This window comes from Protobothrops mucrosquamatus, unplaced genomic scaffold (assembly GCF_001527695.2).
Source record: "Protobothrops mucrosquamatus isolate PMUCROS unplaced genomic scaffold, P.Mucros_1.0 scaffold3335, whole genome shotgun sequence".
NCBI lineage: Eukaryota > Metazoa > Chordata > Lepidosauria > Squamata > Viperidae > Protobothrops > Protobothrops mucrosquamatus.
Genome location: NW_015389325.1, coordinates 51,255 through 64,494, shown reverse-complemented (window position 1 = coordinate 64,494; position 13,240 = coordinate 51,255). Strand labels below are relative to the sequence as shown.

Genomic DNA, 13,240 nt, shown 5'->3' with positions numbered 1-13,240 from the left:
TTGTGGACTTCAACTCCCAGAATTCCTCAGCCAGCGTGAGGGCACTATGACCCTTTGATAACTTGTGGACTTCAACTCCCAGAATTCCTCAGCCAGCATGAGGGAACTAGGACTCCTTTATGACTTGTGGACTCAACTCCCAGAATTCCTCAGCCAGCGTGAGGGAATTAGGACTCTTTTATGACTTGTGGACTTCAACTCCCAGAATTCCTCAGCCAGTGTGAGGGAACTGTGACCCTTTTCATGACCTGTGGACTTCAACTCCCAGAATTCCTCAGCCAGCGTGAGGGAACTAGGACCCTTTGATGACTTGTGGACTTCAACTCCCAGAATTCCTCAGCCAGCGTGAGGGAACTAGGACCCTTTGATGACTTGTGGACTTCAACTCCCAGAATTCCTCAGGCAGCATGCCTGCCTGAGGAATTCTGGGAGTTGAAGTCCACAAGTCATCAAAGGGCCATGTTTGAAGACCCCTGCTCTATTACCTGCCAGACCCTGAAAAGCTAAAAGACACCCTTATGGGTTTTCAACTCTGGTGCTTTTAAGATGGGTGGACTTCATCTCCCAGCATTCCCTGGGAGGTAGGGAATGCTGGGAGTTGACGTCCACCCATCTTAAAGCTCTCAAGGTTAGCAAACATCTGTTAGAGCAGCGGGCAAACTTTTATCCTTTGAATGCATCGTACCCGATAAAATGATTTTTCACACACAAACCCCGAATTGAGGACTAGCCACATCCTGACCATTTTGCACCTTGCCCAGAGCACCAGGGGGTACCCCAAAATGTGTGTCACCTTCTGCCTCTGAAGACAGTGACTGCTTACTAACCCCAGCCAACCTGATCCATTTGCCCAACTGATCCGATCCGGCCTGGGTGGCACGCTCCGGATTCCTTCAACCCAATCAGGCCAAATATTTTGACTTTCCTGGCAACATTGATCTTCCCCCGGGAGATTCGAACCCTGAGCCAATCTGGCACGTCTGAATGTGTTCCCTCATCTTCCTTTGAACGAGGAAGGGGCCCGAGAGGTTTCCCCAAAATTCCTTTCTCAGAAAGGGCTGGAGCTTCACCTGTTGGTCTCCCTTCCTCCTGCCCAGAGATGCCACCGGGAGGAGGGAAAGGCTAGCAGGGGAGGGTGGATTCCTATTCTGACTCTCACCGCCCCCCCCCCATTGTGTGAATGATATGAAACTTGCTTTCCCTTCCTCCCAAATGAGGGGTGGTGCCCCTTGAGGCCATGCAGACCACCCCCCTCCTGCTCAAGCACCTCCTCCAAGGTGGTTGTCCAGCCTGTTTTCACAGGTCCATGGAAGGGACCCCACCTCTCCAAAGTCCCTGAGGAGGGCAGGGCAAGAAGCAACGGATGGAAACTCACCCAGGAGAGAAGCAACCTGGAACTAAGGAGAAACTTCCTAATACTGAGGACAATTCACCAGCGGAACTGCTTGCCACCACAAATTGTGGGTGCTTCATCACTGGAAGTATTTAAGAGACTGGACGGCCGTTTGTCTGAAATAGTGTAGGGTTTCCTGCCTGAGCAGGGGGTTGGACTAGATGACCTCCGAGGTCCCTTCCGACCTTATCATCATTAATGTCCGGGGGGAGAGTCAACGGAGGAGGACCTCGCCCGTCGCCGGTTGGGCTGGGAGGACGGGTGTCAAGCTATTCTCCAAAGCACCAGAGGGAAGGACGAGAAACAATGGTTGGAAACTGATCAAGGAGAGAAGCAACCTGGAATTAAGGAGAAACTTCCCTAACAGTGAGGACAATTGACCAGTGGAACAGCTGGCCACCAGAAATCGTGGGCGCTCCATCACTGGAGGTTTTCAAGAAGAGACTGAACAACCATTTGACCAGGATGGTATAAAGCAGGGGTAGGCAACTTTGGCTCTTTTATGACTGGTGGAACTTCAACTCCCAGAATTCCTGAGCCAGCTGAATTCTGGGAGTTGAAGTCCACCAGTCATAAAAGAGCCAAAGTTGCCTACCCCTGGTGTAAGGTCTCCTGCCTTGACCAGGGGGTTAGACTAGAAGACGTCCAAGGTCCCTTCCGCCTCTATTCTGATTGATTGAGGCCCTTTGGTGTCACAGGGACAAAAGGGGCTCTCAGCCTCTCAGGAGACCCTCCCCTTTAGGTACATCGCCCCCCCCCCCAAATGAAAAAGAAATAAATCTGCTTTTCTCAAGGCTAAAATGCCTCATTGGCCCTGCAGGCTTCATTCCCCTCTGCCACATCGCCCTTTCCCCTCCCTCCGGGGAGACTCAGCTGGGCTTTGATCAGCCAGCAACCCTTTTAATGGGGGGGGGGGGGCTGCAGGCTCCAAGTCCCCCCCCTCCCAGGACCTGGTGAGCCCCTTCCCCACAAGACAGAAGCAACGCCAGGAACAGAAGACAATCGGTGGGAGAGTTGCTCTCACTCTCTCTTTTTTTTCTTGCTTCTCCCCACCGAAAAGCCAGGAACAGAAGACAATCAGGGAGAGCTCTCACTCTCTCTCTCTTTTTGTTTTTTTCCCCCAAAGAGTTGGGGTTTTGTTTTTGTTTTTTTTATTCTCTTTTTAAATACTGTACAGTGAAAAATAAATAGTCTCAACCGTCACAGATCAAGTCCCCCCCCCCATTTTCCCCACCCCACAAACACACAAACTCAAGAGACCGCCGGGCCGGGCGGCTCCCCCAGCCCGGCCGGCCGCTCTTCTCTCGCACAGTGTTTCTCAGGAAAGGAAAAGAAAAACAGGGGGAAGGGGGGGGGAGGGCGGGCCAGGCTGCAGGCCGCTTGCCCCCCCCCCAAAATTCCTCCCTAGCCGGGCAGGGCTGCCTCCCCCTTCTCAGCTTGGAACCCCCCCCCCATAGGAGGGGGGGAGCAAGACCCGAACCCGGCCCTCGGTTTGACTTAACTCGAAGAAGAAAAAAAAAAAAAACAAAGCACTCCGCTTTTGTGTTTGTGTGTCTCTGCATGTGTGTGTGTGTGTGTTTGCGTTATCAGAAGGCACAGATTGCTTCCCCCCCGCCCCCAATTCCTTCCCCAGTTTGAATAGCCGGTTATTTATTTATTTTTTTCTCACATTAGTTTCAAAACGGAAAAAAAAAAACACCTTTTCTTTTTAAAGTCACAAAAAAAAAGAAGCCCCAGATGCATGAAAGTCGTCGTATTTTCACCTGCCCCTCCGCCCCCCCCTCCTGTCAGCACCTCTGGGGGGGGGTGACGAGCTCAAGTAGCCTCAGACCCCCCCTCCCTTTTACACACTTAAGAGGGCAGAGACAAAGGAGGAGGGGGGGGGGTTCGCTCCCTGGCCGGCTGGCCGCCATCGCCCAAGCTTAAACCAGGATGCGGTTTTTAAAGAAGTTTTCCCATCTTTGGCAAGCTTTGAAATTACCTGGGGAGGGGGGGGGCAGGGGGTGGTGGTTTGTTGGAAACCATGGTTCTCGCCCTTTTAACGAGATCGGTGTGTGGTGTTTATTTCGCTTCTCTTGAAGATGTTGTTGCAAGCAGGTGGAAAGTAGGGGTTGGAGAGGAGGAAGAGGAGGGCTCGGTGGGCGGCCCCGGGGGGGGCCCTTAGGACACCCCGTTGACCAGGGGGGTCACCTCCACCTCCGCCCCGGCCGTGGCGCTGTGCTCCCCGTTCTCCGAAGGGCCGTTGACCAACTTGCTGCTTGCCTCTGCCTGGAAGAAGGGGAGGAGAGGACAGGGGGGCTTTGGCCACGCCGGCCTCTCTGCCTCGGACCCCCCTCGCCAGAAACCGGGACCCTGGGACCCTCCTCCTCCACCACCCCCCTCCAGATCCCCCTACCTTCGGCTTGGGCAGGCTGCCCTCGGCGGGGGCCTTCTCCTGACTCTCTCTGCGGGGTGGGCCCTGGCGGCTCTGGGACTCGGCTCGGGAGATATAATCTGCAACCGTCACTGCGGAGGGGAGAGAGAGAGAGAGGAGGGGGCGTCAGGAGAGCCAGGGGGTGTGTGCTTTCGGCAGGGACCCCGGCCCCGTGCCCAGCTGGGCCCCCAGCAGTCGGAGGTCGTCCTTGGCTGGCGGCCACAACGCAGCCCGGAATTTACGCCACTGAGACAAGTTGGGAATATTGTCCCGTTTTGCGACCGTCCTTGCCACATCCATTAAGTGAATCCCTGCAGTGGTTAATTCAGTAACACGGTTAAGGGCTCCCCCCGAGGGCTTTGCTCGTCACAAAAAAGGATCCTTGGACCCCGCGAGTCACGCGCCAAGCGTCTGAATACTAAACGAACCGTTCTGAGTGTCAAGGATCACCCGTTGTGCCGCGGGCTCTTACCCGGCTGGCGGTCCCGACTGATGGAGCTGTCCACGCGGTTTCCACGGTTACGGCGGCGTCTGCTTCGGTTGCGTCTTTGCGGCTTCGACTCCTCCTCTGGTGAAGAAGAAACGGGGAGGGGGGGTCTTCAGAGGGAGGGGACGTTTCGCGCGCTCCTCCTGCCCGGTTCTTCCTGGGAGCCGTGGGGGCCATGGGGAGAGGGGGGGGACCTAAAGAGGAGCCCCACACCCAGAAGGCCAGCCAGGCTGTTTTCCTCCTCCTCCTCTGAGGGGGGGTGTGTGGGGGTGTGGGGACGAGGCGCCCCGCTCACCCGTGCCGTTCTCGTTGACGGACGTGCTGTCGGACTCCAGAGCCCCGTCCATGACGGTGGTGTCGTCGTCGGTGCGACGTCGTCGCGAGCGGCGCCGGCGGTTGCTGAGCGGCTGGGACTCGCTGGCATCGGTGTCCCCGGCCTGCTCAGCCTCGGTGTTCTCCAGCAGGCTGTAGGGGTTGCTGTCCGGGTCCCTCAAGACTGTGGAGAGGAAGGGCCGGTTGGCAGGCAAGACCCTCCTCCGGCTGTGGGGCAGGCAGAGGTGGATTCCTCCAGACCCCTACCCCCCACCCGACCGGACGCCCCCTCCAGGCCCCGGGAAGAGCCGAGGGCTGCCTCTTCCGCCCCCGGGCCGGCCCGTACCTGAGCTGATGGAGGAGGTGCTGTGCTTGCTGCCGCCCCCACGGGGGGCTGGAGCAGGCCCCCGGCCCCGCCCTGCCCCTGGCCGCCGACGGCCGTCCTCCAGGCGAGGGTCCCGGTCGCTGGGGGGCGGGCCCTCATAGTCCTCCCTCTTCTCCGACTCCGTCTCAGAGGCGTTGGAGGCGTCCGAGTTGGTGGCTGGGGCGGGAGAAGGGAAAGAAATGGGGGGTCCTGGCTCCCACGCGGGCTCCGGAGGACAACTCCCCCTTCCGTCCGCTGCCGCACGACGCCCGGACTCACCGTAGCCAGGATTGGGGCCCCTGCGCCCACGGCCGCGCCCGCCGTAGCTGCCGCCGTAAGTCCGGGTGCTGTGCAGGGAGGAGCTGCTCTCGTCCGTGGTGTAGCCCCCCCGCTCTTTCTCCGGGCGGCCGGAGAGAGGCCGGAAGCCCAGGCCGATCTGACGCAGCTGCTCGTCGATCTGCATCCTCTCCAGGCGCAGCTGCTCCACTTCCTGCCGGGGGGGGGGGGAGGAGGAGGAAGAAGAGGGCTGGGGAAAGGCTGCCACCAGGTGCTCAAAGTAGGGGGGGGAAAGGCACCTGAGGGATGGGGGGGAGCCCCAGAGAAACCCCCTGGCCCCCGAGAACTGGGCAATGGGTGTGTGTGTGTGTCCGTCCTTACCTGGAGGTAGGAGAGGTGGTACTCCAGCAGGGCCTGGGCGTTGCTGATGTTCTCCCGCGTGCCCACGAAGATGAAAGGGACCATGCCCTGCAGGGAGGAGGGAGGAAGAGGAGGGAAGAGGGGGGCCAGGGCCAGGCCCCTCGGCCCCAGGACCGGGGGTCTGGGGTGGGGGGAGCAGCAGAGGCCCCCCCTTCAGGTCCCAGCGAGGCTGCCTCGTTTGTGGAGGACGTAGAAAAAGGAGAAGAAGAAAAAGGAGGCAAAGCGCGTGCAGGTGGGCAACAAGGGAAGGGGAGGGGACGCCCGGAGGGGGACGGGGGTTCAAGGGTCGGCAGAGCAGCCGGGACGCCTCGTGCCCCCAACCCAAGAAGCTGCCCCACGTGGGAAGGAAAAGAGCCAGGTCCCCGGGGTGGGAGGGCCTGGAAGGGGAAGGGCAGCCGAGGTGGGAGGCCCCTCCAGGGCCTGGATGGACACAGGCACCAAAAGGCTCCTGGGAAAGGGGGGCAGAAATGGCCCTGGGGTCCTTGGGGCTCTCCGTGCTTGCGGACGTTTCATGGCGCAAATAGGTAACGTCATCAGTGCTCGGAGGGAGGGAAGTTTGAAGACTGGGAGGGAGGGAGGGAGGAGGAGGAGAATGACAACTGTGGGGTCCTTGGGGGTCTCTGAGCTGGGTGGTTTTCTTGCAGACATTTCATCACCCAACTAGGTAACATCATCAGTGCTAGAAGGGAGGGGGGTCTGCAGAGGGGAGGGGGAGAGGGAGGACTGTGGCTGGTCTCCTTGCAGGCATCTCAGGGCCCACGGAGGGGACATCTTCAGCGCACTCATCGTGACGGTGTCACCTCGTTGGGCCACGGAAGGCCGGCAAGCGTCGAGGACCCCACAGCCCAACCCTGAGCCAGGAAAGCACTCACAGGGACCCTCCCCATTCCAAAAGGGGGGCTGAGGGAAGCGGGGGGGGGGCAGATTGGCTGACCGCCTCGTGGACGCACCTCCTCCCGGGGATTCTTCTTGTCGTTGTCCCCTTCCACCCGCACTCGGACCACGCCCGACTTGTCCACGATCTCCTGGATGACCTTCCCGTTCTTGCCGATCACTTTTCCTGCAGAGGGAGGGAGGGAGGGAGGAAGTGGGGCTGTTGGGGGGGGGAGGAGATCGCAGCGCCCGGACGCCTGGCGTGGCCAAACGAGCAGGGCTGCCTCGGTTGCCCCACTGGGACATAACGGCGCCACAATCACAGAGGCTTGACAGCACCTCTGCGCCCCTAAGGCCTAGGGGTCTCCCACCTCGGCCCCTTTAAGGCTTGTGGACTTCAACTCCCAGAACCCCCCACGGCCAGCCTCAGGGGGGGTTCTGCCCCTAAGGAGCCCCAAGTGGCCAGCTGGTGCCGCCCATCAAGCAAATATTTTTCGGGGGGGGAGTGAGGGAAAGGGGGACCCCGCACGACGGCCCAGCCTCACTCACCGACCAGATTCCGGGGCACCTGGACCGAATCCTCCGAAAACTCCAGGAAGCTCCTGGCCTGCTTGCAGGCTTCGGGGGTCTAAGGGCAAAACGGAAGGCCACGGACTCGGTCTTACGACGCCAAGTGCCACGGACGCGCCGCACACAGGGTGTGGGCGGCCCAGAAGCCCCTCTGGGCACCCCAGCCCCTCCCTCCCCTCCTCCCCCTTCAACCCAGGAGCCGTCCGTCCTCTGGGCTGCTGTCGGAGCAGAGGGGCAAAGACGGACAGGCCGTCCTAGGCTTCCCACCGCTCATTTAGTGACCGTCCAAAGCTACAACAGCGCTCAAAAAAGTGACTTATAGCCCGTTTTCGGACAATTAACGACCGCTGTGCTGTCCCCGTAGTCACGGGATCAAAATTTGGATGCCTGGCCAATGGACTCGTAGTTACGACCGTGGCGGTGTCCCACAGGGGTGTGTGTGTGTCATGCGATCCCCCTTAGGCAGCCTTCTGACGAACAAAGTCAAAGTGGGAAGGCCGGGTTTTAACGACCGCGTCGCTGACTTTACAACCGCGGCGATTCACTTAACGGTGGGTTGAAAAGTCGTAAAACGGGGGCAGAAATTCGCTCAGCAAAGGTCTGGGGTTAGCCAAAGGAAATTTCGGGCTCCGCTGTGGCCGTATCGTCGTATTTTTTTTTGTTTTTTGTTTAAAAAAGAAAAACTCTTTTAAGGCCGAAGCTGCTGTGGAAGGTCAGCTCCAGATGTTGGCTTCTTGGGGTGTCTTTTGAGCTTGGCCACCCAAATCACCCTGGTTATTTGATGCCCGCCCCCCAGCACGGCTCTCCTGGCTCTGGAGTGGGCGAGGGAGATAGCCAGGCCCTGCTAGGTGGAAGAGGGTGTCAAAGGGCCCGACTGCCCCAAACACACACACACACACACACAAAACACACACACACACCACAGCCCGAGAGTGGGCTCCTCACCTCCCCGTAGATGCGAAAGGTGCAGGTCTCCTCGTCCAGCTCGATGGCCGTGACGCCCGTCACTTTGCGGGCCTGCTGGATGTTGGCGCCGTGGGTGCCGATGGCCAGGCCCATCAGGTCCTCCCGCACCGTGAACTCCTCCTGGAAGGCCGAGGCCAGCTGCTTGCTCGTCTGCAGGGAGGGAGGGAGGGGTCCGATGGGACACGGGGGGGGGCTTCCAAATGGCCTGAAACCCCCCACCACCACCCTTCCCCTCCCTCCCTCCCTCTCACCCTCCCTCCCACCGGCAGCGCAGAGGGACTGGATCAAAAGACAAGGGGGGGCTGTCCCTTGATAAGATAACCTTTATTGTCATTTTTTTTTAACTGTGGGCACAACGGCACACCTCAAAAATGAAACAAACTGAAACACACACACGACACACAAACAAACATACTAGGAAGGAGAAACTTCCTGACAGTGAGAACAATTAACCAGTGGAACCACCTGCCTCCAGAAGCGGTGAATGCTCCAACACCGGAAGTCTTTAAGAAGAGACTGGACAGCCATTTGTCCGAAATGGTATAGGGTTTCCTGCCTGAGCAGGGGGTTGGACTAGATGACCTCCAAGGTCTCTTCCGAGTCTCTTATTCTGTTATTCTTTTTTTCCTTCCTTCCTTCCCTCCCTCAACACTGGAAGTTTTTAAGAAGAGACTCGACAGCCATTTGTCTGAAATGGTATAGGGTTTCCTATCTGAGCAGGGGGTTGGACTAGATGACCTCCAAGGTCCCTTCTGAGTCTGTTATTCTGTTATTCTTTCTTCCTTCCTTCCTTCCTTCCTTCCCTCCCTCCCTTCTCCAGCACTGGAAGTTTTTAATGACGTAGGGTTTCCTGCCTGAGCAGGGGGTTGGACTAGGTGACCTCCAAAGTCCCTTCCAACTCAATAATAATAATAATAATAATAATAATAATAATAATAATAATAATAATAATAATAACAACAACAACAACAACAACAACAACAATTATTATTATTATTGCTATTATTACTATATACAACCTATGTATAGACCCACACCCCTACATATACATAGACATGAAACAGAATTCGGGGTCTGGCTGGCACAGAAACACAGACGCCTCCGAGGCTTCAGCCAAGGGACGGACACACAAAGACACACACACCATGGGCCCAGCTGCTCCGCCCACTGCTTTTTTCCTCCCCGCCATCCCTGACCTCCAAGTGTTTGTTGGCCTCCTCGTTGCGGGACATCAGCATGAGCTTCGTCCGGATGCTGCGCAGGTGCATGTCGCCCAGCAGAGACGCCCTCTTGACCGTGGACTCGTTCGTGGACTAGAGAGAGAGAGAGAGAGAAGTGGGAGGGGGGGAAGCCAGAGAGAGAGACCAAACCCCCCCCCCAATCTGGTCAAAAAAGGCAGCTCCAGCCAAGGATCCCTCCGTGATTCTGGCTCTCTAGCTAACGTGGCAGATGGGCAAGCGGCTGGGCTATCTGCGTAAAAGCGTCAGCCGAGTTCGAGAGAGCGCGGTTTAGAAAAAACAATAATTTTACGTTCAATATATTTAGCTAACTAGACCCTAACTAGAGGCTTCAAGGAGAGAACCAAGCTAGAACTAAGGAGACATTTCCTGGCAATCAGAACAATTAACCAGCGGAATCAAAACAAGCAACGGATGGAAACTGACCAAGGAGAGAAGCAACCTGGAATTAAGGAGAAACTTCCCAACAGGGAGGACAATTAACCAGGGGAACAGCTTGCCACCAGAAATCGTGGGTGCTCCATCATTGGAGGTTTTTAAGAAGAAGCTAGTCACTTGTCTGAGATGGTATAGGTTCTCCTGCTTGAGCAGGGGGCTGGACTAGAAGACCTTCAAGGTCCCCTCCAGCTTTCTATTCTATTCTATTCTATTCTATTCTATTCTATTCTATTCTATTCTATTCTACTCTACTCTACTCTACTCTAATGAAAAGAAGGACGAGGGGTGACACGATAGCCATGTTCCAATATCTCAGGGGCTGCCCCAAAGAAGAGGGGGGTCCCCCTATTCTCCAAAGCCCCTGAAGGCAGGACAAGAAGCAACGGATGGAAATTAATCAAGGAAAGAAGCAACCTGGAATTAAGGAGAAACTTCCTGACAGTGAAGACAATTAATCAGTGGAACAGCTTGCCACCAGAAGTCGTGGGCGCTCCATCACTGGAGGTTTTCAAGAAGAGATTATTGGACAACCATCTGTCTAAAATGGGATAGAGTCTCCTCCTTGAGTAGGGGGCTGGACTAGAAGACCTCCAAGGTCCCTCCCAACTACGTTGTTCTATTATTCTGACACCTAACGACAATCCAGGATGTTCTCGGTGCAAATTCTTCACGAATGTGGATAAAAAATGGACGTCGCTCACAAAGAGCAACTGAGGGATTTTAGGAAGGCTGAGCAGGCGCTCTCCGAATTGAACGGCCTTTCCAGAGGTGGCCACAAGAGGGCAGCCAAGAACCACACTAGGGGAGTCCTTGACTCACAACTACTTGCGTACTGAGTGTCCCAAGTTACGACAGTGCTGAAAAAGGTGACTTATGGCTCACACTTGCGACCACAACAGCATCTCTGTGGTCACGTGATCAAAATTGGGGGGCTTGGCGTGTACTTACGGGTGGGGGCAGCAACCCAGGGTCATGTGACCCACCCATCGCAACTTTCCCAGCCACTCTCTGACCAGCAAGATCAAAAGGGGAAGCTGGACTCATTTAACGAGAGCATGGTTCACTTAACAACCAGGGGAAAAACGTCGCCAAATTGGTCGTTGACTCACTTGACCATCGCTCTGCTTAGGAATGGAAATTCCAGGCCCCATCGTGGTCGTAAGCCGAGGACTACCTGGCCTTACGTTTCTTATAGGACGAGGTGATACCACATCATTACTCTAGATACCCCAGCCCAGGGGTGGGGAACCTCGGCTCTTTTATGACTGGTGGAGTTCAACTCCCAGAATTCCTGAGCCAGCCATGCTGAGGGGACAGGGAGAGGTTTCCAAGCTGAGCCATGCTGGCTCAGGAATTCTGGGAGTTGAAGTCCACGAGTCATGAGGGGGCCACAGTTCCCCCATGCTGGCTCAGGAATTCTGGGAGTTGAAGTCCACCAGTCATCAAGGGAGTCATAGTTCTCCCATGCTGGCTGAGGAATTCTGGGAGTTGAACTCCACCAGTCATCAAGGGAGCCATAGTTCCCCCATGCTGGCTGAGGAATTCTGGGAGTTGAAGTCCACCAGTCATCAAGGGAGCCATAGTTCCCCCATGCTGGCTGAGGAATTCTGGGAGTTGAAGTCCACCAGTCATCAAGGGAGCCACAGTTCTCCCATGCTGGCTGAGGAATTCTGGGAGTTGAAGTCCACGAGTCCTAAAAGAGCCACGGTTCCCCACCCCTGCCCCAGCCTGTCTGTTAAGACACACACACACACACACACACAACGCAGAGAGCCCTCAAAGGGCAGCTTCTTACAAGGATGATGAGTTCGCTGCTGGTGGTACTTAGGAAGATGCAGTTGGCACCCACCGCCTTCTTGAATTCCTTGTGCACGTTTTCGTTGGAGCAGCTGTGAGGGGGAAAGGGAAGGCGTTAGCACAATTCAGACAACCGACGCGTTGGAAGTAGCAGCAGCAGAAGCAGCTGTGGCTTCCAAAGGAGGACTATCCAACCTTGGCCACTTGAAGAGTTCCCCAGCCAGCTCTTTTTTCACTTGGCCGAAGTCAAGATATATTACGTCTACCGCGTTCCCACCGTCTATTGAGAAAATCATTTATCTATTAAGACAGTTACCAAAAAAGGTGTTAAAAGTAGTCTATAGCAGGGCTTTTCAACCAGTGGTACGGGTACCACCTGTGGTACATTGGCACCTGGCAGGTGGTACGTGAGCATCCTAGAAAAGTGGTAGTGGGGGAGGGGAATGAGCTGAACCGGTGGCAGCACCGCACAAGCCTGAGCGAGACGGCTGGAGCTGCAGGGTTGTCAGGGCTCAGCGGAAGCACCAGGATCAGTGCCGCTTTCCAGCTGATCGGCGCTTCTTTGGGACTGTCAGGGGCTCAGTGGAAGTGCTAGGATCAGTGCCAGGCTCCAGCTGGAGCTCAGCACTGATCCTGGTGCTTCTGCTGAGCCCAGAAGAAGCGCCGATCAGCTGGAATGTTGCAGCATCTCCAGGGTCTTATGATTTATATTCAGAAGCTTGGCCACTGATTCATATTTATGACGGTCGCAGTGTCCCAGGGTCATGTGAAGGGACCAAAACCTGCTGCAACTACCCAGCAGACGGGGGGGGGGGAATAAAAACCAAACAGCCCCCCACCCCACCCCCGCTGCCAATCCTTAACTGAAATGCTCACAACAATGGAAACCTCGGACAGGAGGAAGAACGCAGCTGGGCGGGCAGGCAGGTGTCTTGCTCGGCTGTGGCTTGGGGGGCCCTTTTTTCAGTGCCATTGTAACTTCGAACAGTCATTAAGCGAACTCTTGTAAGTCGAGGCCTACCTGTACTTTATCACTATCTTTCTTTCTTTTTTTTTTTGATTATCAAGTTTTTGACACCTTGTTAGGCGACTGGTGGTACTTGGATATTGCTATATCCTAAAAGTGGCACAAAGGGTGAAAAAGGTTGAAAAGCCCTAGTCTATAGCCACAACTGTCCTTGTCCTAAGCATGCTGAATGTTGTCAAAACATTTGCTGGCCGGGGAATTCTGGGAGATGAAGTCCACAAATTTTAAGTTTGCCAAGGTCGGAACACCTCCGTTCTAAAGCCCAGGAGCCAACGTGGGTGGAAGAGTACTGCCACTATCCCAGGTTTGTGGGGTCCACCCTCCCCTTTCCCACTCTCCTTCCTGGGAAAGGATCAACAGCTGGGGGGTTCTCTCCAAGTCCCAGCAGAGTCCCAAGTTTTGAGTCGAGGGCTACAAAGCGTTGTAAAAAGGCCCAGGTTGGGCTGACAGATGGACACGCAATTCCTGCCAAGGACACTCACGCCTCCTTGAGGTCTTCCGGGACCGCAATGGTGACTTTGAAGAAGCTGCACTTGGTGGCCACTTTGCTGGGGTTGACGGGCCGCAATCGCTCCAAGGTGACAATTTCGTTGTAGATGGCGTCGCAAGCCGCGTACTCTATGACGTAAAACTGCAAGAGAGGGCAAGGCTGGAGAGAAGGCAGAA

At 56.0% G+C, this 13,240-nt stretch overlaps 1 protein-coding gene across 1 annotated transcript in view; it reads right to left on the bottom strand.

Annotated features, from left to right (window-relative positions):
• Positions 1 to 3,553: 3,553 nt before the first annotated feature.
• FXR2 (FMR1 autosomal homolog 2) overlaps positions 3,554 to 13,240 on the bottom strand; it is a 20,956-nt gene continuing 11,269 nt past the window's right edge. The window contains exons 6-17 of the mRNA XM_015826851.1: positions 11,546 to 11,639; positions 9,271 to 9,387; positions 8,054 to 8,224; positions 7,088 to 7,166; positions 6,616 to 6,725; positions 5,627 to 5,713; positions 5,249 to 5,459; positions 4,952 to 5,146; positions 4,589 to 4,789; positions 4,279 to 4,374; positions 3,789 to 3,898; positions 3,554 to 3,661 (exon numbers count right to left, since the gene is read on the bottom strand). Coding sequence (XP_015682337.1) covers positions 3,554 to 3,661; positions 3,789 to 3,898; positions 4,279 to 4,374; positions 4,589 to 4,789; positions 4,952 to 5,146; positions 5,249 to 5,459; positions 5,627 to 5,713; positions 6,616 to 6,725; positions 7,088 to 7,166; positions 8,054 to 8,224; positions 9,271 to 9,387; positions 11,546 to 11,639 — 1,579 coding nt within the window. The remainder of the gene's footprint in view (positions 3,662 to 3,788; positions 3,899 to 4,278; positions 4,375 to 4,588; positions 4,790 to 4,951; positions 5,147 to 5,248; positions 5,460 to 5,626; positions 5,714 to 6,615; positions 6,726 to 7,087; positions 7,167 to 8,053; positions 8,225 to 9,270; positions 9,388 to 11,545; positions 11,640 to 13,240) is intronic.